Source organism: Mesoplodon mirus, assembly GCF_964341445.2.
Source record: "Mesoplodon mirus genome assembly, chromosome: 9".
In the NCBI taxonomy this organism is placed as follows: domain Eukaryota; kingdom Metazoa; phylum Chordata; class Mammalia; order Artiodactyla; family Ziphiidae; genus Mesoplodon; species Mesoplodon mirus.
In genome coordinates this window covers 28,878,448-28,903,510 of record NC_138985.1, presented here as the reverse complement: position 1 = coordinate 28,903,510, position 25,063 = coordinate 28,878,448, and the positions used below count along the sequence as shown (strand labels likewise).

General features: G+C 48.1%; 1 protein-coding gene across 1 annotated transcript; it reads left to right on the top strand.

Moving 5' to 3' along the window:
• Positions 1–1,165: 1,165 nt before the first annotated feature.
• POLM (DNA polymerase mu) lies at positions 1,166–9,566 on the top strand. The gene is given in 16 exon segments (XM_082632988.1): positions 1,166–1,486; positions 1,585–1,707; positions 3,001–3,110; positions 3,113–3,183; positions 3,914–4,012; positions 4,148–4,318; positions 4,952–5,023; positions 6,802–6,880; positions 6,883–6,921; positions 8,248–8,384; positions 8,387–8,395; positions 8,535–8,624; positions 8,725–8,891; positions 8,893–9,079; positions 9,082–9,123; positions 9,354–9,566. Coding segments are annotated over 16 exon segments (1,689 nt in total). The 5' UTR covers positions 1,166–1,280; the 3' UTR covers positions 9,441–9,566.
• Positions 9,567–25,063: the final 15,497 nt, after the last annotated feature.

Genomic DNA, 25,063 nt, shown 5'->3' with positions numbered 1-25,063 from the left:
ATAATGCGATAAGTGAAGATACTCTCATTTAAGTTTGCCCTTCCCTGATTGGACGAATCAGGGAATCTGGTATGTTTCTGAGTAGCATTTCCTCTGTAAATTGCCTACTGTTGTTCTTGCTTGTAGTGTTTTCCTTATTAATCCGTGGACAATTTCATAATTACAGGAATTAGATTTAAATTCAAAATGTGTCACACTCTTCCCCTGGTTTGCCTTTTAATGTTTAAATACATTTTAAATTTGTATGTCTTCAAGTTTATCATTCTTTTCCTTTAGTGTCTCCAGGTTTATTGTGATACTTTAGACCATAAAAACATTCATCGACTCCCCAGTACATTTTTTTTCTTTTTTAGATTTTAATATTTGATCCATCTGGATTTTATTTTGGTGTTAAGCAGTAAGGGAGGGAGCCAACTTCCATTTTTCCAAATGGCCGGCCAGTCGTCCTTAACGCCATTCGATTGAGAAAGACTGAAAACCCTTTCCCGGGGTTTGAAGCGGTCGCTCCACCAGCACGCTCACTCGCGCGTCTGCCCGGGCCCGCGATCCAGGGGCCCCGCGATCCAGGGGCCCCGCGCCGCCAGGTTTCCGGGGCCCATCGGTCCAGCCCGACCCAGTCGGAGGGGGCGAATAGCAGGGGCTGGGGCGGATACTCCTCTCCTGCTGAGAACGGATCCCTCTCCTACCCGCCAAGGACCCACCACTAACATCCCCCTCCCCCGAAGCGCCGAGGACGGATCCCCGGATACCCCCACCTCGATCTCCCCTCTTAGCCTCCGAGGACGTAGCCCCCAAGCCCGCGCCGAGGTTTCCCTAACCTCCTCCTCCTCCCTCCCAGCTCCTGCCCGCACCCCTTTTACCCCACCCCCCTACTCCCCACCCCAGTCTCTCCTCCCGGGTGGTCCCAAAGATGGGACGGGACTTTCCGCGAAGGTAATTTAAATAAAAGGCGTGTGCTCTGGTTCTATTTGCATAGAGGCGGGGCCTCTGGCGCTGAGAGGCCGGAACACCCAATCAGGTGGAACCCCGGGACCTCTACCTCGCTCCAAACAACCCTGGGGGCGAAATCCGACCAGAGACTTAATTTGCATGGGGCGGGGCCTGCCTCTTTGAGTGGGGCCGGGCGCCACTTCCCCTTCCAGTCGGCTTCCGCCCGCTGGCTTCCGCCCGCTAGCTTCCGGCTTCCGTGCGGCTTCCGCCCGCCTTCCGCCCCCCTTCCTTCCGGCTTCTGTCCAGTTTCCCTCTGCCTTCGCCGGGCGCCGCCCGCGGCCAGGGCACGAATGCTACCAAAACGGCGGCGAGCGCGGGTCAGGCCCCCGGACACCGCCCCCTCCTCCGCGGCACGCTTCCCTGGGGTCACTGTCTACCTGGCTGAGCCACGCATGGGCCGCAGCCGCGCGCCTTCCCTCACACGCCTGGCTCTCTCCAAGGGCTTCCGCGTCCTGGACGCCTACAGGTGCGCGGTCGTGGCGAAGCTCGCCGCCAGGTGAGGCCACCTTCCTAGGGCCGACCTTTCCGAGGGGCGCGGGGCGGGTCTGGCGCCCACGGCCTCGCCTCACCGGGGAACGTGGCACGCCCGTATAGGTATCACCATGCCGTCGCGCCCGGTGGGCCGGGGGATGCTGCTGAGTGGCGTGATGGCCTGAGCACAGATGCCCGTGCTCGGAACTTTACAGCTGACCAGCCACTTTCACATATGGTGTTTCCTTAACTGCTGAGGATATTGAGATCTGAAACGACTCCCACGCAGCTGACCCCGGAGAGGAGGGGCACCTGAGGTGTTTGGATCCAGGTTAGCCCTGGCACTTCATGGTCATATAACCTTCCTGTCAATTTCCTCTTTTGTAAAAGGGTGTTAGCAGTTAGGGCCAGGCGTGTTTCTGTAGGACAAGGAGAGAATGTATGCCGGAGGCTTTATAAAGGGCCATGTGAGGGCCTCCCTGGTGGCGCAGTGGTTGAGAGTCCGCCTGCCGATGCAGGGGATACGGGTTCGTGCCCCGGTCTGGGAGGATCCCATATGCCGCGGAGCGGCTGGTCCCGTGAGCCATGGCCGCTGGGCCTGCGCGTCCGGAGCCTGTGCTCCGCAACGGGAGAGGCCACAACAGTGAGAGGCCCGCATACAGCAAAAAGAAAAAAAAAAAAAAAAAAAAAAAAAAAGGGCCATGTGAGTGTAGCGGTGGTTAACAGTCAGTCCTTCCTTAGGTGAATTCATCTTGCCCTGTTAGCTAAACTGATTTCTCTCCTCAGGGCTGAGAAAGTGACTTGAGTGAGGCTCAAAGAGTAGAAGAAAACCAAACAAAAACAAAACCACTACAGACGCAATGCTGAAAGTAAGGGAGGAGGGTTCCCATGGTTTTGAAGTTGAAGAGCAAGTGAATCAGGGGCTAGTCCTCCTGAAGCTTAGTTAACGATTCCCAGCGGTGCAGCAGACCCACTGAGGAGAGGATGATGACCACGGCCCAGAGTGTACTGGGCACTATCTAAGCCGTTTTGCTTATTAGCTCATTTAATCTTTACAGCAACCCTGCAAAGTAGATATGTTATTATCTCTGCTCTGTGGATGAGGCAATCAAAGTACAGAGATAAGCGATGTGCCCAAGGGCACACAGCAAGTGTGTGGCAGAGCTGAGGTTCAAACCCAAGCAGTCTGTCTCCAGCACTTCGATGAAGACCCCCTCCTGGTCCTGGCCCCTGTACCCCTGGCCTCTCCTTCCTCTGGGGTTGGGGGGAGAGGGAGACAGACAAGTTAACACAAAAAAGGGTTGGTCTTGTCATCATAGCTAGAGCCGAGAACCACACACAGCTCTGCAGATGCTGGAGTGGTGGAGATGTTTGTCTGCCAGGAGGAGGGGCTGGGAGGTCTTTCTGAAGAATGAATAGGTGGTCACCAGGCAGAGGGGATAGTAACAGCAAAGGCCTGGAGGCATGGAGTGAAGCAGGAAGAATGGCAGGTCTGGGAAAGGGCTCTGGGCCTCACTTCCTCTTCTTCCCTCCGCCCAGCTCAGAGGTGACACACGTCATGATGGAGGGGACCTCAGCAGAGGAGGCCGTCTGCCAGCAGGAGCGCAGGACAGTGGCCCTTCACCCAGGATGCACCTGCCCAGTGCTCTTAGCATAAGCTGGTTCACGGAGAGCATGGCGGCCGGGCAGCCTGTCCCTGTGGAGTGCCGGCACCGCCTGGAGGTGAGCCGGGTGAAGGATGAGGGTGGGGCCCCAGAGAAGGCCCCAGCGCAGGCCGGAGCTCAGCTGGGACAGGTGACACGGCAGCAGTGCCTCAGTGTCCTTCACATGAGGTGGGCGGTGAGGGCTCAGCCCAGACCACCAAGGGGCCCTGGGAAGCCAGGCCGTTCCCACTTCTCCTCTCACCACTGGTGCAAAGTCTCTTGAGATCCACTTATTTTTAGCATCTTTAGGCCTTTCTTGCTTACCAAGTGGATGAGACTGTGACCCCAAGTGAAGCCAGCAGGAGGCTGTCCTCGGGGTGCTGTGAGGTTCATGGTCTCCGCCCACCTCAGTGCTTCCTGGGTGAGCACGGCTGGGGGCTTCAGGTGTGGGCTCAGAGCAGGGCTGCCCACATTCAAATCCTGACTCTGCCTGTGAGCCACGAGGCCTCGGTGTCCCCATCTGTGAAGTGGGGATGACAGGCACCCCAGCCCACTTGCTTGAGAGGGTTCTGGGAGCTGGAGCACATACAAGACGTGCGGTGGCAGGTGGTGCCACTCCTGCTGCTCTGGCCTCTGCAGGGCAACACCGCCTCTGCCCCGTGCCTCTGGCAGTTTTGCCCTCTGAGAGTCGGCCCCTTCTGTCCCGAGAGCCTTAGGTGACCACCCAGGAGACGCAGGGCTCCAGGGGGCTTCCTGGGCCCCTGCCCACCCTGCAGCCTCGAAGCGGCCTGTATATTGCCCTTCCCCAGGTGGCTGTGTGCAGGAACGGGCCGTCACGCCCAGCATGGAGGCTGCCCTGTGCCTGCCAGCATCCCACACCCCTCACGCACCACAACGCCGGCCTCTCGGTGAGCCCTGGGTCCCCTGCCTCCCTGGGTGGGGCCAGGCCCTCCCCTGCCCCAGCCTTGGAGGGAGGGGTGGGGTGAGGGGTGTGGTGAGGTACCCCGCCATCCCTGCCCCTCACCACGGGCCCCTCCCTGCAGGAGGCTCTGGAGACGCCGGCGGAAGCTGCGGGCTTCGCCGGCAGTGAGGGCTGCCAACTCTCCTTGTGCAGAGCGGCCTCAGTGCTCAAGGCCCTTCCCAGCCCGGTCACAGCCCTGAGCCAGCTGCGTGGCCTGGCCCACTTTGGAGAACACTCGTGCAGGGTCGTCCAGGTCGGTGCTCCCCGCACTTAGCAGGGCGGGGTTGTGGGGGGAGGCGAGGGAGCCTCAGGGCCTGGCGAGGGCAGGTGGCTTGGTGGCTCAGAGCCCAGCTGTGGCCAGCCACCCTCTTCACTCAGATTCCTTACGTGTAAATTGGGGCCACAGCACCTGCCCTAGGGGGACTGAGAGGACTCAGCCAAGGGAGCTGCTGGGAGCCTGGCAGGCTGGTAGCTGGCACCACTTTCATCAGCTCAGACTGTCCAGGATGGTGGAAGAGGACCCCTGAGCATGAGCACCTCTTTTTACAATGCGAAGTATTTGAGGACCCAAAATGTGAAGTTGTCCTTTTGTACACTTACCACTGAGCGAATATATCACGATGGGAAAGATACTTTTGAATTCACTTATGCTTTTAAATGAAGTCTTGTTGAATTCACCTATGTTTTAAAAGCAGTTGTTTATGTATCCTGGGGCTTGTTATTTATCTGAGAGGTGGCCCACGTTCCCTGCCCTCGGGGCTTGGAGGCTCCCTGGGCACAGTCTTCATTTCCAAGTCCCCCGGGATCCTGCTCCCACAAAGCCTCCCTGCTGGGCCTTGGGCCCCCAGCTCTCCTCTTTCCAGTCAGGTTTTGTCTTCTCCCACAGGAGCTGCTGGAACGCGGAGTGTGTGAGGAGGTGGAGAGAATCCGGCTCTCAGAGAGGTACCAGGCCATGAAGGTACGCAGGGCAGCCCCCGGCAGGGGCATGGAGCTCCACGGTCCTCCCCCAGAGCCACAGCACACGGTTCACGCCATGTCAGGTGGCAAGCGGGGGCGGTGGGTCCCCCCCGGGGTCAGAGAATGTCTCACTGAGGAACTGGCAGCTTAGCCGACACCCGATATACACGAGACAGCCAAATGGAGGCGGACGAGAAGCTTGTTTTGAGCACAGGGAATTTTCTAGATCACTCGGCACCATCTGTTCTTATTTGACTATTGATGGCATATTCTCAAGTATATCACATGCTCTGGCTTTTTACACAGAGCATACTGAACAAAACAGAACCCTTTTCCGGGTGCCACGGGGACCATTACATCTGTGGGGCTGCTCACCCTCGCAGTGTCTCCACCTTTGTGATCTCACGTACTCATTTTCTTGGTGGCGTCCTGCCTGTGTCCACGGCGCACCTTCCCACTGGTCCCGCCCATTTCCGGTCTGATAACGGAGCCACCAGAGCTCTTGTGGATGCCTCGGTCGGGCTCCTTAGACACCCCGGTTTTGTGGCTGGAGGTTGTCAGATTGGGGACTGGTCGGGGAGGAGGCGGGTGCTTCAAAAAGGGAGAGGAGCCCCGTGTGAAGGACGGGGGGTGGGGGGCTCAGGGGTGTGGAGGCAACACAGGAATTAGTGGCTAGAGAAGCGCTGAGAGAGGGCAGAGCCGTCTGCTACCTCCCCCGGGGTACCCCTGAGTCCCAGAAGGCATCCAGGCCAGGAGAGAAGTACGTGAACAGTTAGAAGTTTACTGTTACAAGCAACATGATTAGGTTATTCTCAGCCTCTTTCCCATCCAGTTCATGCTCTTGGTTCAGGGGATCCAGGGAGGGATGGCCAGCACAGTCCCAAAAGGGCAGGCTACAGCTGGTCTGCAGGAAGTGGGGCTCAGGGACACGAGTGCCACCAGCTGCTCTTCCTCCCCTGGGCCCGCTCTTCTGTTTCAGAAGTCCCCGGGGAGGGGCTCTGAGTGGCTGGCCTAGGGCAAGGGCCCACCCCTGTCTAACGAGCTGGAGTCAAGGAAGAAACAGGTGAGTTGCTAGCGCCCACCCTGTGTGTGGGATCCCTGTGTGAGGGCGGCCGGCCACCCCACGAGGGGTCAGCTCCAGCAGCGTAGTTAGTTTCCACTGGCCTGGACGTCTCTGCTGACCCGTGGCCAGGCAGTGGCCATTGTCGTGTTTGAACCTGGAACAGAGCCCCAGCCAGCCCTAACCTGTTCCTTCCAGATCCTGCTAAAACAACCCCCTGGCTGTTAACTGCCCTTTTTTGCTGCCTGTGAAGAGGCAAAGCCACAGTAGTAAGTCCCAGCTGCCGTTGGGTGGGATGGGGTGGTTTTCCCAGTGAATGGACGGACTGTCAGGACGCCTGCTTTGGTGATGTTGGAATCGTAGGCTAGAACTGTACGGGTTCTGGGGAGAGATCCTGCTCGAGGAGGGCACCGAGGCCTGGGGAGGGAGCATGTGGGGTCTTTCCCGGCCGTCCCCTGTGAGGGTGGGCTGTGTAGGCCAGGCTCGGGGTTTGAGTCCTGTCTGTGCACTCGCTGTGTGGCCTTGAGCAGGTTGCTTAAACTTGAAGAATGTGAGTGGGGATGCCACTTGCCCGGCCAGACGATGACTTAATGAGGCCACTTGTGTAACGCTGCAGTGGTGCTGTCCTGGGACACGCCTTGCACGGATCAGTGTCGGCATCCGCGTCTCGCTGTAAAAGCTTGCTCCTGACCAAGGTGCTGTGCTCATCCTCCGAACAGCTCTTCACTCAGATCTCTGGGCTCGGGGTAAGGACCGCTGACCGGTGGTACCAGGGGCGGCTGCGGACGCTGGACGGCCTCTGAGAACAGCCCAGAGACTGACCCGGCAGCAGAAAGCAGGTGAGCCCTGGGCTTCCCCAAAGCACCTGTGCCTGAAAGCCTCCCACACCATGGAGCCCTTAGCTCTGACGCATGGCATGTGCTCGTGGCTGCCTTTGTGGCAGGGAACAGGGTGAGTGTGAAGACGGGCATCTTTACTTGGTGGGCTTCCTGACCCAGTGGAGTCAGGACCCGGTGCCGCCCCTTCTCAGTGAACAATAATGGTCAGAGTAGCTGCCGTGACATTCAGGACCTCCTGGTTAGACTTGGACCTGAACCAGGCATGTACCCCTTACTCCTGATTCCGTAGAGCGGATGGCATGTCAGAGCAGCCCGGGCCCCGGGCACACTTGCTTGTGTGCTGCTTGGCGCCTTGGCCCACTGGCTGATGGCGTGGGGACCTGTGCCCAGTGGGGAGAGGCTCGTGAGGAGCCTGCTAGTGGGAGGTGGCGCCGAGCGGCGGAGAGAACGTGAACTTGAGAGTTTGTCAGGCCTGGGTTTGAGTCCCATCTCTGCCGCTTACTAGGTAGGAGACCGTGGCCTTGAGTCTTGACTTCTCTGAGCCTGAATTACGTTCTCTGTAAAGCACGGGATCCCGTGAGCTCCTTGGCGTGAGGCCAGCAGGTCGCAGGTGTTGAGCAGACTCTCCGTTCTCTCCGTGTGGCCTGGATTGGGGACCCTGCTGAAGGAGCCCTGCAGCCCAGCACCCATTGCCTCTTTGAACATCCTCCCAGGGGCTGGGGGAGGGGAGGCCAGGTGGGGGTCCTGGGAGAGTCTCCTGGTCAGTCAGCAGGAAGTGAGACCACAGAGCCGTGCGTCCAGTGGAGCGTTATGGTGACATCCGTCGGTTCCGCTCAGTCTCCTCTCCCAGGAGGAGAGGCCCGCGGCGCTTACTGAGCGTGCATCCTGCCCAGGGCCGTTTATTCCCACACGTAAACCTCTCCTAGCTGTGTGTGTGGAAGGCCCAGTGATCCCTCGGACAGGGGAGGAGGTGGACGTGGGCTAGAGCGAGGTGTTGATAAGCGGCAGAGCCATCTTCTTCACATCTCTTTATCACCTCCCGGGCCCGTTTTATGGATGGGAAAACCGAGGCATTGAAAGGGATAGTTTGTATCTTGATTGTGTCAACATCAGAATTCTGGTGTGACCTACAGTAGTTCTGCAAGATGTTACCGCTGGGGGGAACTGGGCAGAGGACACAGGGGACCTCTGTTATTTCCTTCAACTGTATGTGAACCTACAATTATTTCAAAATAAGCGTTTGATATTTAAGGGAGAGGAGGGGGTAGTGGGAGACAGCTAGAGAGGGCCGGGCTGGGCAGGTCAGGAGAGCTGTGCTGCCCCCAGGACTCCAGCACCACCAGGACCTGAGCACCCCGATCCTGCGGTCAGATGTGGAGACCCTGCAGCAGGCGGTGGAGGCAGCCATGGGGCAGGCCCTTCCTGGGGCCACGGTCGCGCTGACCAGCGGCTTCCGGAGGTCAGGGGGCTCCACGTGCCCTCCGGCTCAGCTCCAGGCCCTTCCCAGTGACAACGTCTGAGGCGGGACCACTGAGGTGGGCCTTCCCTCACTGAAGGGATTCGGGAGAACATGGAAGCTGAGAGTCAGACTGGCCCCCTCGGGGAAGTTGTAGGGCCACGACGTGGACTTCCTCATCACCCACCCCCAGGAGGGCCGGGAGGCAGGGCTGCTGCCCAGAGTGATGTGCTGCCTGAAGAAGCAGGTGAGGGGCTTCCTGCTCCCCCCGCTGACAGTCCTGCCAGGATCCTGGCTCCTGTCCCAGCCCCACATGGTGGTGCCCGGCCATGTCTGCTCTCCCCCAGGACCTTGTCCTGTACCACCAGCACCAGCGCAGCCGGCAGGCAGATGACCCCACCCACCTGCCCCGGCAGAGCCACACCATGGATGCCTTCGAGGGGACTTTCTGCATTTTCCACCTGCCACAACCCCCAGGGGATGCTGTAGGGGCGCCCAGAGGCCCTGCCCCACCCTGACCACCTGGTGGTCACCCTCATCAGCCAGTTCCCCTCTGCACTACTCGGCTGGACTGGCTCCGAGGTAGGGAATGTGCTGCTGCGGCCACCCTGGGGTCTGGGGTTGGTGGCCCTGCTGATGAAGTCACTCTTCCCCCAACGTTTCGAGCGGGAGCTGCGCCGCTTCAGCCAGAAGGAGAGCCGGAAGGGCTCTGGCTAAACAGCCATGGTCTGTTTGATCCGGGGCAGGTATGTTGCTGGGATGGGAGGCCTGGGTGGGGAAAATGGCTCTCTGCCCGGCCCACAGTCTGCATCGGCCCCGGGGCCCTCCAGCCTGGTACCCACAGGGCCCTCAAGAAACACCCCACCGCGGGGCTGGGCTCTGCCTGACCTTCCAGCCTCCTCGCCACACCTGTCTCCGGGAAGCTGCCGCGGTGGTGGAGTGGCTCCCAGGCACTCATGCTTGCACTCTGTTGCAGAAGACGTTTTTCCACGTGGCTTCAGAGGAAGACATCTTCAGACTCTTGGGCCTTGAGTACCTTCCCCCTCAGCAGAGAAATGCCTGATCCTATTAGCTGGCCCCCACTTCCACTCTCTGGAAATGGAGGGTGCCATTTGAGCCAGACGCTATGGGTGTTCTGGTCCCTGAATGTTTCCAGGTGGAAGATGCACTGCTGCCCCAAGTCCTCACCCCTCCCAAGTGGCAGCCCTGTCTGTGTGGACCACCAATCCCCCACATACACCCAGTTCAAGATGTCATGAAATGAGCATGTGGAACAAACTATGCTGTATTTTCTGAACGTGTTGCTGGTGTGGGTGACCGGGGAGCATGGGTATTGGTTCTGCCCAGAGGTCAGCTACGGGGTGTTGGTGAGGGTGGGGGATGTGGAACTAGACAAATAGGCTTCCAGTTATATCTCCAACAAAAACGGGTTTATTCAGGATCAGCAGAGAATGGGTCTGCAACCATGGCAAGCCATGTGCAAGTCCCCAGCAAAAATGGAAAGGAAAACGCTTTTACAGAGGGGGAAAAGGAATTTGGGAAGGCTACAGTAAACAAGAGTCCATGGCTTTTCATTGGCTGAGTCCTCGTCAGGAACGAAGAGGAGATCTTTCTTTCTGTTGGGCTCTGCTACCATCACAGGGCATGAGCGCTCCCCCTTCTGGTCTCCCAACTCTTGAGGTTTCTGTTTATTAATCTTTTTACACTTCCCCTTTCGATCAAGATGTTTCTCTGAAAGCATCACTAATCTGGGTCAGGCTTTCCAGTTTCAGGGTCTTTTTGTCCCTCAATACAAGGAAGGACCTTTCCAGAGTGTAGTGTCCCACATCAGAGGGAAAGTGCACAGATTGGAGATCTATTGAGGTCATATTTAAGTAACAAGGAGGGGTAGGAGGGACAACTCTTACGCACTTTTTATCTGAAGTCCGTGTGTTACCAAGATCCTAAGCGGTAGAGATTATCCGAAGCCTTATGTAATCAACGGTTTGGTGACAAAATTCTAACAGGCCTAGTCTGAATATCTTTGGAAAGCTGGCTCATCGGATGTCATCTGCTTCAGTTCAGGGAAATCTTTACTTTCAGGTCACCAGATGATTTTCAGGTCCAGACAGGGTTTGGTGCTTTCTTTAGGTGTGTCATGTGAATCCAAGAGTTGTATTCCTTGGAGTTTTGCAGCACAAGGGTTGGTTAGCAGAACCTGATAGCAGCCTTTCCAGGAAGGTTGAAGAGAGTCCTTCTGGAGGTGTCTTTTCCAAGAGATGAAATCTCCAGGTTGCAAGGTATGATGTTTAAGGTCCTCATCTCCCAAGAGTGCACTGGGAAAAGGTTGCTTACCGAAACATGGTTATTTTTAATAGAAGCAATTAGGCCTTTGCAGTATTGGAGTATCTCTCTTTTTATTAGTTGTGGGTCAAAAGAGGCAGGAGCCAGGGCTTCCCTGGTGGCGCAGTGGTTGAGAGTCCGCCTGCCGATGCAGGGGACATGGGTTCGTGCCCCAGTCCGGGAAGATCCCACATGCCGCGGAGCGGCTGGGCCCGTGAGTCATGGCCGCTGAGCCTGCGCGTCCGGAGTCTGTGCTCCTCAACGGGAGACGCCGCAGCAGTGAGAGGCCCGCGTACCGCAAAAAAAGAAAAAAAAAAAAAAGAGGCAGGAGCCAAGTGCACTGGGCATCCTGTGACTACCTCAAAGGGTGTAAAAGTTCCAAAAAAGGTGGGTCTATGATTTAGAAGGACCAACAGCAATGCATTTGACCAAGGTATTTGGGGGGCCTCTACACGTTTTGCCAGTTGAGTCTTAATAATGCTGTTAGTGTGTTTGACCAAACCAGAGGATTGAGGGTGGTAAGTGCAGTGAAAGTGTTATAAAACTGGCCAAACAGCACAGACTTTTTGAAGCACCTGGCCAGTGAAATGGGTTCCTCTATCATTATGAAGTTGAAGAGGAGTTCTCCAGGTAGGGATGATCTTTTCCAAGGCACTTCAGTCACAGAAGAGGTAGTAACCTATCTGCAAGGGGAAGCTCCAGTCCAGTGTGAAAACATACATACCATGACTAAAACATACTTACATCCATGAAATGGAGGAAATTGTATGAAATCCATTTGCCAGATCTCAGATGATCCATCAGGCAATTTAAAATGTCCAGGAGCAGTACAAACGGACTTCCCTGGGTTGTACTTCAGACAAGGGGAACAAGGAGTAGGTACTTTCTGTGGCGTGGTTAGCGTTTCCCCACCAGTACTGACTCATGAAGTCTATCATTTTGTCAGACCAGTGGTTTCTTGCATGTACAGTGGTGAGGAGTGGGAATCTTACAGTCTCCGCTAGGACTGGGTTACTTGGTCTGAACCAGAGCTTTCTCTTTTATCAAACCAACAGTCGTTGAATTTCCAATCTTGTTTTTCTTTTCCTGAGGCCAGTTTGTGGGCTTCCCGAGCTAGTTTTTAAAGGTATCGTTTGAGGAAATATCCCTTTGGACCATGACAGAAATTTAGCTGCTGTGGTTCCTTTAAAGGCGGAATTCCTTGCAGAAATTTCGGCAAGGTGATTTACCTTAGCTTCCAGAGAGTCCAGTTTAGAATGCCCTGGAATCTTACTAATAACCCAAGGGTGGATAAAAGTGTTGCATCCAATAACTCCTGAACACGGGGGCCATTTTAAATTTTATTTCTTCTGGAAATAGGGAAGCCACATTGCTTCCACAGCATTCCAAAATCACGAGCTACTCCGAAAACGTATCTACTGTCGATATAGATATTGGCAGTTCTGTCCTTGGCTAAAGTACAAGCCTGTGTGAGAGCATATCATTCAGCCTGTTGGGCCAAAGTCGCCGTAGGTAAAGAGGCTGCCTCAACAACATCAAAAGAAGTTGCAGTAACACCCCCAGCACAATATCTGCCATTGTCCCCTTTTAAATAAGAACCATCAGTGAACGTGAGAAGTCAGTGTTACCGACTGAAATTTCCTAGACATCATCATGAGGCGTCAGGAGGTGGCCTGTCAGGGTTAAGCAGTTGTGAGGGGCTTCCTCAGTGACAGAGGAGAGAAGAGTAGTAGCAGGGTTAAGGTTATTACAGCGTAGAAGAGTTATGTGAAGAGCAGCTGACGAAAGGACTCCAGAGGTGTGAGACGGCTGACTGAGAAATGTTGAGTGTGATGAGAATTCAGGAGGGCTATTGCATGAGGTCCAGAAAAGATGAAAGGAGATCCCACAATGACTTTCACAGCGGTCTTAACCACAAGGGCAGCGGCCGTGATGGCTCGAGGCGAGAGGGGTATTTCCGTGTTACAGGGTCCAGTTGCTGGCCATAGTACCCTATGGGTCGACGATGGTCTCCATGTTTTGGGGTGAGTATCCCAAGGGCATTCCCTTCTTTTTCGTATACAAAAAGGGAATCTGATCATTGGGGTGCCTAAGGGCAGGTGGGCTCTTCAAACTCTCCTTTAGGTCCTTAAAATCTGTGTCATCTGGTTCTTCCCATAATATTGGATTGGAGTTGTGCTTCAGTAAAACATACAGAGGTTTGGCCATGAGAGATAAATTTGGAGCTCAGTTTTGGCAATAACCAACTAGCCCAAGGAAACCTCACAGTTGGTGCTTAGTTTTGGGTTTAGAGAAACTTAGGACGCCAGGAAGTCTGTCCGGAACGAAGTGTAGCCCTTGTTCTGATATCAGATGCCATAAACAATGAACCTGGGTTTGGGGCAAACTGCAATTTATCCTCACTGCTGTATGTCCCTTTAAGGCTGAAAGTTAGCAGGTGGATGATGACTTCCTGTGAGGACGTTTGAGAAAGAGCAAAGAAGCAAATCATCCACCTATTGCAGCAAAGTAGAACCTCTAGGGAACTTTGTTTCATCCAAATCAGCCTTCAGGAATTATGAGAAATAAGGACTCTCAGTAAAACCATGAGGTATTACTGTCCAGGTGAATAGTTTTTCTTCTCAAGTGAAGGCAAAAAGTTATTTGGTAGGTCCAACTGGAATGTTATAGCATGCACTGCATAAATCAAGTTACAGTAAAGAATGTACCTCCTGTGGGAATGACTGTTAGGAACGTATGAAAGGAGCAACAGGGTGTCAAGGGATAGCTATGTTGTTTATTACTTGGAGGTCCTGGACAAACCTACACCCTTGGCTTTTAGGTTTCCTCATCTGTAAAATGGGAGTATTACAGGGGCTAGTACAAGGACTAATGAGGCCCTGAACCTTGTAATCTGCAATTTCGGGCTTTATGCCTGGGATGGCTTCTTTACTTATACATTGTCAATTCTGGGAAGAGATTTTGAGAGATCTGTTTGAATCTCGATGGGACATGTGCTGTGAATTTTGCCAGTGGCAGTGGAGATTTTGCCCATCAAAAGGATGGTAGCTGATTCAATAGGGACAAATGATCTGTGTTTCCAGAATCAGCTCTCGTATCATCAGAGATGGAGCCAATAAAGGATATCAAAGAGTCGTTTAATTCACATTGTTGTTTACTCTGATGACTACTGTCAAATTCTGGAATTATTTCCCCCTTTTGGGAGAAAGAACTTCTGGCCTGATGCTTCTCTAAGAAGTCTCGGCATAATAAATGGATAGAGGTGGAGGAACTGAGAAGAAAAGTGTGTGTATCCCTCAGAGGGCCTAAACAAAGTGGAATAGGTTCAGAGACAGGAGCCTGTTGAAGTTCATTGGAGATCCCCACTATTTGAACTGTTTACTCTGAGGCAGGGGCTGCTTTATAGTACTGGGGCTGAGCTTTGAGAGTGTGGCTCCAAGTGTCCATTAGGACTGAAGCGATTCGCCCCCAATCTGGAGAAACGTTTCTCTAAGCCAGTTAAGAGGGAGGATTGAGAAGAGCCCCGTTGTTGAGAATTGGGAGGATGGTGGAAAAGCTGGTTGGAAGACTGAAGGTGCCTGAAGCACTTAAATTTGTAAAATCTCTTTTCCGAAGTCTTGGCTGTTTGCAACAATAGCAGAAACTAGGAGGGTTTTGGTTTCATGTAGGAGCCTTCATTGGCTGGAGTTGAAGATAAAGGATTTTAGCTGTCTCCCTGTTAGGTGACTCCTCTGAGAAAGTGAGAGAACTCGTTTGCAAGATTAACCAGATCTGGAGTGGACACAGTTTTTCATTCCATCCTGTTCCTTTTTGCTAGAAGGGAAGGGTCCTGCTTCAGCCCACTAGTAAACATAGAGTTAAAAGCTGCCTGGGTAGAATTAACATCTGAAGGAAGATCAGAATTTTCTGTAAAAACAATCTGAAGTCAGTTGTTAATAGTCATGAACAGATTCATTAGATTATTGTGTGCAAGCCTGCATTTTGTTCCAATAAACAGGCTTTGGAAAAGCTGCAGGAATTGCCCCATGAAGTCGTCTAGCAATTGCCTGAGCCTGATCATATAAGTTATCAGGGTGGCCTCCCGGTTGTAATTCTAAAGGCCTTTTAAGATTTTCCCAAGTAGCAGTTCTCATCCAATGCTGGGCCTGACCTTCACCGACAAGCATATGAACTAGCTGATGTAAGTCAGAGAAACCGGGTTGCTGAGTTTGAATGACTATATTAAATTCCTCAGCAAATCTGTGAGGATCTTCAGTTACTTTGAAAAAATCTTTGACTGTGGCTGACAGTTCACCTTTAGTCCAGGGAGTATACGAAATTAAGGGTTTAAGTCTCTGGATTCCTAGGAGGCTTAATTTTAAAGGGACGGGTTCTGATAAGTTCAGAGGAAAAGCGAGTGGGGAGAGTTTTAGAGAAAAAGGGAAGTTCAGTGAGAGAATTAGTATGGGGAACTGAGGAGCCAGAGCAGGTGTAGGTGGCCCAGAAGAGCTGGAAGATGGCACTGGAGGCATGGCCTGAGCACAAGGGGCTGAGGGAGGGAGACAGGATGTTGCTGGAGGTGGAGCCCGGGACAAAGCAGCCAAGGAAGAAGAGCCTGAGGCTTTGGGAGCCATTCTATCTTTTTAATCATTTGTTTGCCTCAACGTCTCATTTTGCAGAAAGTCAATTTTAAGCTGCTGATAACGTTTGGAAGCCTCAAAATACCAATCAAAATAAGCATTCCATTCAGTTTTGGAAATTTCAGGGCTCTGATAGTCCAATTCTGTTTTAAGAAAAATAAGCTCCCCATAATGGCCATCGATATTCTAGATTGCCTTTGGTGAGGTGGGTCCATTTAGTTAGAAATTCTCATGAGGAAAGGCTACAGTTTTTAAACATAAAATCAGCCCGAGGGACATCCCTGGTGGTCCAGTGGTTAAGACACCGTACTTCCACTGCAGGGGGCATGGGTTCGATCCCTGGTTGTGGAGCTAAGATCTCGCAGGCTGCACTGCATGACCAAAAAATAAATTAACAAAAATAAAAAATCAGCCAAAATATTTGGATAATTGGGATCCCATTTTTCAGCAGTTTTTCTCTAGAGTAAGAGAATAATTTTTAAAAAGTCTAAACAGCTCAAGCAGCTTACAGCTTAAACAGCTTGCAGCCCAGATGGTTCAAATGTCTCTAACAGCCTGCAGGCCTAATACCAGCCAGTTCTAAACGAATAGGTTGGTCCTAGAGGGACCAGGCCAAAGGCTTCTCAGCACAGTTCCAACAGAACAACCCCTATTCTAAAGGAATGACCCGAAGGCTGAACTGGCACAGTTCCGATGAAATAGCCTCTGTTCCCAAAGGAATGGGCTGAAGCCTAGCCAGTTCCAGTTGGAACAGTCTGATTTCAAAATCAGATGAGTACTTGAGTACAGAACAAGGCCTTATCCAGAAAGGACAAGACCTTAAAATAGATCCCAGGTAAAGCCTGGAGAGCTTCAAAGAGGGCGGAAGCTCAGATCCAGGAGAAGTACCTTCAAACTCCAGGGTCAGTGGGAAAATCAGAGAGCAGCAATGGGCTCATGTGGGTACTGCACCTGTTTACTTACCAGCCCATCAGGGGTCTTCTCTGGATCCCTGTACAAGTCACCAAAATGTTGACCTAAAAGAAATAGACTGCCAGTTATTTCTCCAGCAAAAATGGGTTTATTTGGGATCAGCAGAGAATTGCAGTTCAGAGTCTGCAACCACAGTGAGCCACATGCCAGTCCCCACCTGGCAAGGGAAGGAGGGGGGAAAGGAAGTTGGTAGGCTGTAATAAACAAAGAGTCCCTGTTTTTTAATTGGCTGAGTAGTTGCCAGGATTGAAAAGACTCTTTCTTCTTCCTGTTGGGCTCTGGTATTGTTGCAGGGTGTGGGAGCTCCCTTTCTGATCTCCCAGCTCCATTTAATTGAGGTTTCTGTTTATTAATTTTTTTACAGGGGCATCATAGCTCTGTGACCCTTGGCCAGAGGCCTCAGGCTCCTCCCCTGTAGAGCATGGACCTGAATGGGGCTTGTTTCTGGGGTTGTTGTTATAGAGCCTGAGGTAGTGGATGGCAAGTGCTTTGCACAGTGCCTGATTCAGCTTCTAGCCTCAGGGCCTCTGAGCTGAGAGGTGGAGGCGGGTCTTTTGCCTGCTCGGAATCCACCTCCAGCTAAAGGGTGTGCTGGGGCATCTGGAGAAAGGGCCCAAGGGTAGGGAGGTGGGAGAAAGAGAACTTTCAACACTGACCCACCACCTCCTGCCTGGGTTAGGCCTGCATCTCCCAACCAGGCTTCCTGTCTCAACCTTTGCTCCTTTAAGGTCTGTCCTCAAAAGTCTTAAAAATAGGTCACATGGTATCTTTTACTCCTTGCTCAAAGCCCTCCAGTGGATCCCCACCTCTCAGTAAAGCCAAAGTCCTCACAGTGGCCCCTGGGGGCCTCCACCTGCCTTATCTCCTGCACTACCCCTCTCTCAAGCCCCACTGCCCTGTGAAGAGCAGGTGCGCTCCTGCCTCACTGCTTTCCTACTTGAACCATCCTAGATGCCCATGAGGCCAGTGGGTATTTCATCCTCTCACTGAGGGGGGCCGGCCACATGGTGGTCTCTCATCCTCAAATCCCCAGGCATGCTCCTTGCCATAGGGCCTTTGCCCTTGCTGTACTATCCACCTGGAAGTGATCTTCCAACTCAAAAGTCTCTTTATCAGGTGAGAACTTCCCTGGCCACTCACCACATAGAAATTATATTTTTTAAATTAACATGCTGTAAAATTGACTCTTTTGGTGTAAAGGTTTATGAGTTTTAACACACGTTTAGACGCATTCACCTCCACCAAAATCAGGACAGCCCCTCATTCTATCCCACTGTGGTCATATGCTCTCTGACTCCAAGCCCACCCATTTGGTTTTTCTGTATCTCTACAGTTTTGCCTTCTCCAGAATGTCATGTAAGTGGAACCTGACTATTTGTAACCTTTTGAGACTGGACTCTCTTACTCAACATGTCTTTGAGATTCATCTAAGTTGCTGCTATTCCTCTTTCTTGTTGCATAATATTCCATCCCATGGATAGTCCACAGGTTACCCATTCACCTGTTGAACATTTGAGTTGTTTCCAGGTTTTGGTGATTATGAATAGACCACCTGTAGACATGCATATGCAGGTTTTTGTGTGAACAGAGCTTTTCATTTCTCTTGGGTAAATAATAAGACATAGGATCACCAGGTTCTATGATAAGTGTATGTTTAACTTTGTAAGGAAGTGCCAAATTGTTTTCCATAATAGCTGTATCATTTTGCAGTCCACTAGTGAGGAGAGCCACACACGTAAGTTAAACATGTGCCAGTCGCCAGGTACTCTGTATCCTTGCCAGCACTTAGTGTTTTCAGTATTTAACTGCTCTAGTAGGTAGTAGCAGTAGCTCATTGTGGTTTTAATTTGCATTCCCCCAGTGTCTACAATGTCATCCATCTTTTCACTGGTTTATTTACTGTCTGAATATTCTCTCTGGTGCGGTGTCTGTTCAAATTTTTGCCCATTAAAAAAAAAATTGAATCGTTGGCTTTCTTACTGTTGAATTTTGAAAGTTCTTTCTGTATTCTGTACATAAGTCCTTTGTTAGTTATGTGATTCATAAATATTTTCTCCCAGTGTGTAGATTATCTTTTCATTCTCTTACCAGTGTATTTTTCAAAGCAGATGTTTTAATTTTTGCTGAGTCTACTTTACCAGTTTGCCAGCTTTTTTTCTCAGCCATTCAAAATAGCTGTCATGAAGAAATTCAACAAGCTACAAGAAAACTCAGAAGACAGTTCAATGAACTCAAGAATAAAATTAATGAATAAAATTAATGAAATTAGGGGCTTCCCTGGTGGCACAGTGGTTGAGAGTCCACCTGCCGATGCAGGGGACACGGGTTCGTGCCCTGGTCCGGAAAGATCCCACATGCCACGGAGCGGCTGGGCACGTGAGCCATGGCCACTGAGCCTGTGCGTCCAGAGCCTGTGCTCCGCAATGGGAGAGGCCACAACAGTGAGAGACCCACGTACCGAAAAAAAAAAAAAAAATTAATGAAATTACTATAGAGATTGAAATTATAAAAAAGGACCAAACAGAAATTCTGAAGCTGAAGAATTCAGTGAATGAGAAATAAAGATCAGAGTTGAACTAAATGATATAGAGACCAGAAAAACAATAGAAAGGATTAACAAAACTGAGAGCTGTTTTTAAAAAAAATAAAATTGACAAACTTTTAGCTAAACTATGAAAAAAAGACTCAAAAATTATAAGAGAAAGAGTAGACATTATAATTGATACTGCAGAAAAAAGTTGGATAAGAGATTACCATGAATAATAATTGACAACAAATTAGATAACCTGGAAGAAATTAATAAATTTCCTGCAACATTTATCAAACTGAATCAGGAAGAAGTAGAAAATCAGACCAATAATGACAAAAGGAATTGAATCAGGAATCAACCTCTCAATACAGGAGGAGCAGACTCTCCAGGAGCTGACAGCTTCCCTGACAAATTCTATTTACTAAACATTTAAAGAATTGATACCAGGGACTTCCCTGATGGTGCAGTGCTTAAGAATCCGCCTGCCAATGCAGGGGACACAGGTTTGAGCCCTGGTCCAGGAAGATCCCACATGCCACAGAGCAACTAAGCCTGTGCTGTGCGCCACAACTACCGAGCCTGCACTGTAGATCCTGTGCTCCACAACAGAGAGAAGCCACCCCAATGAGAAGCCTGCACACTGCAATGAAGAGTAGCCCCTGCTCACTGCAACTAGAGAAAGCCCACATACAACAATGAAGACCCAATGCAGCCAAAAATAAAAATAAATAAAATTTATTAAAAAGAAAAAAGAATTGACACCAATCCTCAAACTCTTCCAAGAGATTGTGAGGAAGGAAGACTTCCAAACTCATTCTATGAGGCCAGCATTATCCTTATACCAAAGCCATTTCGCCCAACAGAAGAAAAGGAAACTATAGACCAAGAGATTAGAAGTGTTGGCGAGGATGTGGAGAAAAGGAAGCACTTGTACATGTGGTGGGAATATACATTGGTTCAGACACTGTGAAAAACAATATGGAAGTTCCTGAAAAAATTTAAAAATAGATTTACTGTATGATCCAGCTGTACCACTTCTGGGTATATACCCCCTCAAAATGAAAGCAGGGTATTTAAGAGATATATACAATACTATGTTTATTTATCACAATAGTAAAGCTATGGAAGCGATCTAAGTGCCTATAAATTGCTGAGTGGATAAAGAAATTGCGATATACATTTATTTATTTATTTATTTTACATTGGGCCATTTGCAACAACATGGATAAGCCTTGTTACAAGTGAGATAAGTCAGAGAGAAAGACAAATACTGCATGATATCACTTGTATGTGAATTCTAAAAACCAAGCTCATAGAAAGAGTAAAATGGTGGTTGCAAGGGGGATGGGATGGGATAGGACATATATTTAAGGGTACAAATTTGCGACAAGTAACAAAAAAGTCCTAGAGATCTAAAGCAGGGTATAATGAATCTAGACAATAGAGAATAATCATCAACACTTTTACAGCATCTTTTCTGAATACCATTTTTTAATTTTAAAAGTGTTTTTATTGGGGTATAATTGGCATATAGCATTATATTAGTTTCAAGTGGACAGCATAGTTATTTGATATTTGTATACATTGCAAAATGACCACCATGTTAAGCCTTAGTTTACCACACATCACCATACATAGTTACAACTTTTAAATATGTTTTATATATTTTGGACATTAACCCCATATCAGATATGATTTGCAAATATTTTCTTCAATTCAGTAGGTCACCTTTTCGTTTTTTGATGATTTCCTTTGCTGTGTAGAAGATTTAATCTGAAGTAGTCCCACTTGTATATTTTTGCTTTTGTTGCCTTTGCTTTTGGAGTCAGATCCAAAATTTCATGGCCAAGACTGATGTCAGGAAGCTTACCACCTATGTTTTCTTCAAAAATTTTTATGGTTCCAGGTCTTGGATTCAACTCTTTAATCCATTTTGAGTTGATTTTTGTGTATGGTGTAAAGTAGTGGTCTGGTTTCATTTTTTACATGTGGCTATTCAGTTTTCCCAGCACCATTTATTGAAGACACTTTCATTTCCCCATTGTATATTCCTGGTTTCTTTGTCATAAATTAATTGACCATATATGCATGGGTTTATTTCTGGGCTGTCTATTCTGTTCAATTGATCTATGTTTCTGTTTTTATGTGAGTACCATACTGTTTTGATTACTATAGCTTTGTAATATAGTTTGAAATCAAGGAGCATGAGGCCTCCAGCTTTGTTCTTTTTTCTCAAAGTTGCTTTGGCTCTTCTGGATATTTTCATATATGACCTTTATTATGTTGAGGTATGTTCCATCTATACTTACTTCATTGAGAGTTTATATAATAAATGGATGTTGAATTTTGTCAAAGGCTTTTTCTGCATCTATTGAGATGATGTTTTTTAAATCTTTTATTTTGTTAATTTGGTTAATACATTGATTGATTTGTAGATGTTGAAATATCCTTGAATGCCTGGAATAAATCCACTTGATCATGGTGTGTGATCCTTTTAATTGTTGAATTTGCCTTGCTAATATTTTGTTGAGGAATTCTGCATATATGTTTATCAGGGATATTGGCCTGTAAGTTTCTTTTCTTGTGGTGTCCTTGTTTGGTTTTGGTATCTGGGTACTGCTGGTTTCATAAACTGAGTTTGGAAGCATTCCCTCCTCTTCAATTTTTTGAACACATTTGAGAAAGCATTTGGTATTAATTCTTCTTTGAATGTTTGTCAGAATTCACCAGTGAAGCCATCTGGTCCTGGACTTCTGTTTGCTGGGAAGTTTTTTTATTTCTGATTCAATTCCCTTACTACTAATTGGTATATTCTGATTTTCTATTTATTTATGATTCAGTCCTAGAAGGTTGTATGTTTCTAGAAATTTCTCCATTTCTTCTAGGTTGTCCAATTTGTTGGCATATAATTGTTCATAGTAATCTTTTATAATCCCTTGTGTTTCTGTCATATCAATTATAATGTCTCCTCTTTAATTTCTGATTTTATTTATTTGAGCCCCTCTCCCTCTCTTTCTTGGTGAATCTAGTTAAAGGTTTGTCAATTTTGTTAATCTTTTCAAAGAACCAGATCTTAGTTTCATTGATTTTTTTCTATCATCTTATTAGTCTTCATTTCATTTATCTCCACTATGATCTTTGTTATTTCCTTTCTTCTAATAACTTGGGGTTTGTTTTGTTCTTCTTTTTCTAGTTCCTTGTGTAAAGTTAGATTCTTGAGATTTTTCTTGTTTCTCAAGTTAGGCATGTATTGCTATGAACTTTCCTCGTAGAACTGCTTTTGCTGCATCCCATAAGTTTTGGTATGTTGTATTTCCATTTTTTTTTTTTTTTTTTTTTTTCGGTATGCGGGCCTCTCACTGTTGTGGCCTCTCCCGTTGCGGAGCACAGGCTCCGGATGCGCAGGCCCAGCGGCCATGGCTCACGGGCCCAGCCGCTCCGCGGTATATGGGATCCTCCCAGACCGGGGCACGAACCCGTATCCCCTGCATCGGCAGGCGGACTCTCAACCACTGCGCCACCAGGGAGGCCCTGTATTTCCATTTTTATTTGTCTCAAAGTATTCTTTGAATTCTCTTTTGATTTCTTTGTTGACCCATTGGTTATTTGGTAGCATGTTGTTTAACCTCGTATATTTGTGAATTAGTTTTCTTCTTGTAATCAGTTTCTAGTTTCATACCACTGTGGTCAAAAACAAATCGTGATATGATTTCAGTCTTCCTAAATTTATTAAGACTTGTTCTGTGGCCTAATATATGATCTATCCTGGAGAATATTACATGTGCACCTGAGAAGAACATGCATTCTGCTGCTTTTGGATGGATTTTTTTCTATATATTTTAATATATTTATTAAGTCCATCTGGCCTTATGTGTTTTTTTTTGTTTGTTTGTTTGTTTGTTTGCATTACATGGGCCTCTCACTGTTGTGGCCTCTCTCATTGTGGAGCACAGGCTCTGTACGTGCGGGTTCAGTGGCCATGGCTCACGGGCCCAGCTGCTCCACAGCATGTGGGATCTTCCCGGACCGGGGCACGAACCCGTGTCTCCTGCATCGGCAGGCGGACTCTCAACCACTGTGCCACCAGGGAAGCCAGCCTTATGTGTTTTTAAGGCTGGTGTTTTCTTACTGATTTTCTGTCTGGATGATCTATCCATTGACGTAAGTGGGGTATTAAAGTCCCTTAGTATTAGTGTATTGCTATCTATTTCTCCCTTTAGGTCTGGTAATATTTGCTTTAAAAGTTAAAGTGTTCCCATGTTGGGTGCATAAATATTTGCAAATGTTATATCCTCTTATTGTTATTGGCTCTTTTGTTATTATGTAATGACCTTCTTGTTTCTTATTATAGTCTTTGTTTTAAAGTCTATTTTGTGTGATATAAGGATAGATGCCCCAGTTTTCTTTTGGTTTCCATTTACATGAAACAGCTTTTTCAGTTCCTTCACTTTCAGTCTGTGTGTGTCTGTACATCTGAAGTGAGTCTCTTGTAGGCAGCCTATAGGTAGTTGTTTTTTTTTTTTAAATCTATTCAGCCACTCTCTGTCTTTTGATTGGAGGATTTAGTCCACTCACATTTAAAGTGATTATTGATAGATATGTACTTATTGTTATTTTGTTACTTGTTTTTAGGCTGCTTTATAGTTTCTCTGTTTCTTTCAATTTCTCTTGCTCTCTTCCTTTGTAGTTTGATGACTTTCTGTAGTGGTATACTAGATTCCTTTCTCATTATATTTTGTGTATCTACTATTGGTTTTTGCATTGTGGTTACCATTAAGGTTACATATAATAACTTATATTTATAACAATGTATTTTAGGTTGATAGCAACTTAAGTTCCAACAGATTCTAAAACTTGACATTTTTACTACCCCCACATTTTATATTTTTGATGTCACATTTTACATCTCTTTATCTTGTGAATCCCTTAACTAATTATTGTAGCTACAGTTATTTTTAGTGCTTTTTTTGGTTTTAACCTTAGTACTAGCTTTATATGTGATTAAACCATCACCTTTACTGTATATCAGTGAGATTTATACTTTACCAGTGAGATTTATACTTTCATATGTTTTCTTTGTTACTAAGTATCTCCCCTTCTTTTCAGCTTAAAGAAGTCCCTTTAACAATCCTTGTAAGGCCAGTTTAGTGGTGATGAACTCTTTTTGCTTTTGTATATCTGGAAGATCCTTTATCTCTTCTTCAATTTTGAATGACAACTTTGCCTGGGTAGAGTATTCTTGGTTGGAAGTTTTTATCTTTCAGCACTTTGACTATATCATGCCACTCCCTTCTGGCCTGCAATGTTTCTGCTGAAAAATCTGCTGATAGCCTTACGGTGGTTCCCTTGTATATATCAAGTTACTTTTCTCTTGCTGCTTTTAAGATACTCTCTTTAACTTTTGACATTTTAATTATAATAGGTGTTGGTGTGGATCTTTTGGGGTTTATCTTGTTTTGATATCTCTGGGCTTGCTGGATCTGGAGGTCTGTTTCCTTCCCCAGGTTACAGAAGTTTTCAGCTATTATTTCTTAAAATAAGTTTTCTGTTCCATTTTCTCTCTCTTCTCCTTCTGGGACCCCTATACATATAAATGTTAGTCCATTTGATGTTGTCCTGTGCATCCCTTAGGCTATCTTCACTTTTTTATATTCTTTTTTGCTCCTCTGATTAAATGAGTTCCACTGCCATGTCTTCGAGATCACTAATCATTTCTTTGGCTAGCAAACTAGATGATTTTGCTGTTGAACCCCTCTGGAATATTTTTTTTAGTTCAGTTATTATATCCTTTAGCTCTGTGACTTCTGTTTGGTACTTTCTTATATTTTTGCTCTGGTTGTTGAAGTTCTCACCTGTTTCATCCTTTCAACTCCCAAGTTCAGTGAGCATCTTTATGACCATTACTTTGAACTCTATCAGGTAAATTGCTTATCTTCATTTCATTAAGGTTTTTTCCCCTGAGGTTTTGTTTTGTTCTTTCATTTGGAATATGTGCTTCTGTTTCCTCATTTTGCTTGACCCTCTTTATTTGTTGCTGTGTATTAGATGAAACAACTACCTCTTCTAATCTTAAAGGAGTGTTCTTGTATAGGAGATAAATTTTATTGTTCAAACTTGCCCTAGCTCTTTATTGTCTCTCAAATCTCTGTGATTGTCCAAGCAGCCTATTTTATTTTTAACAGCTTCCAGTAGTTGAGGGTGTGCCAAGACCTGCCAGTGCCCCAAAGGGAGAGATCTCAGTCT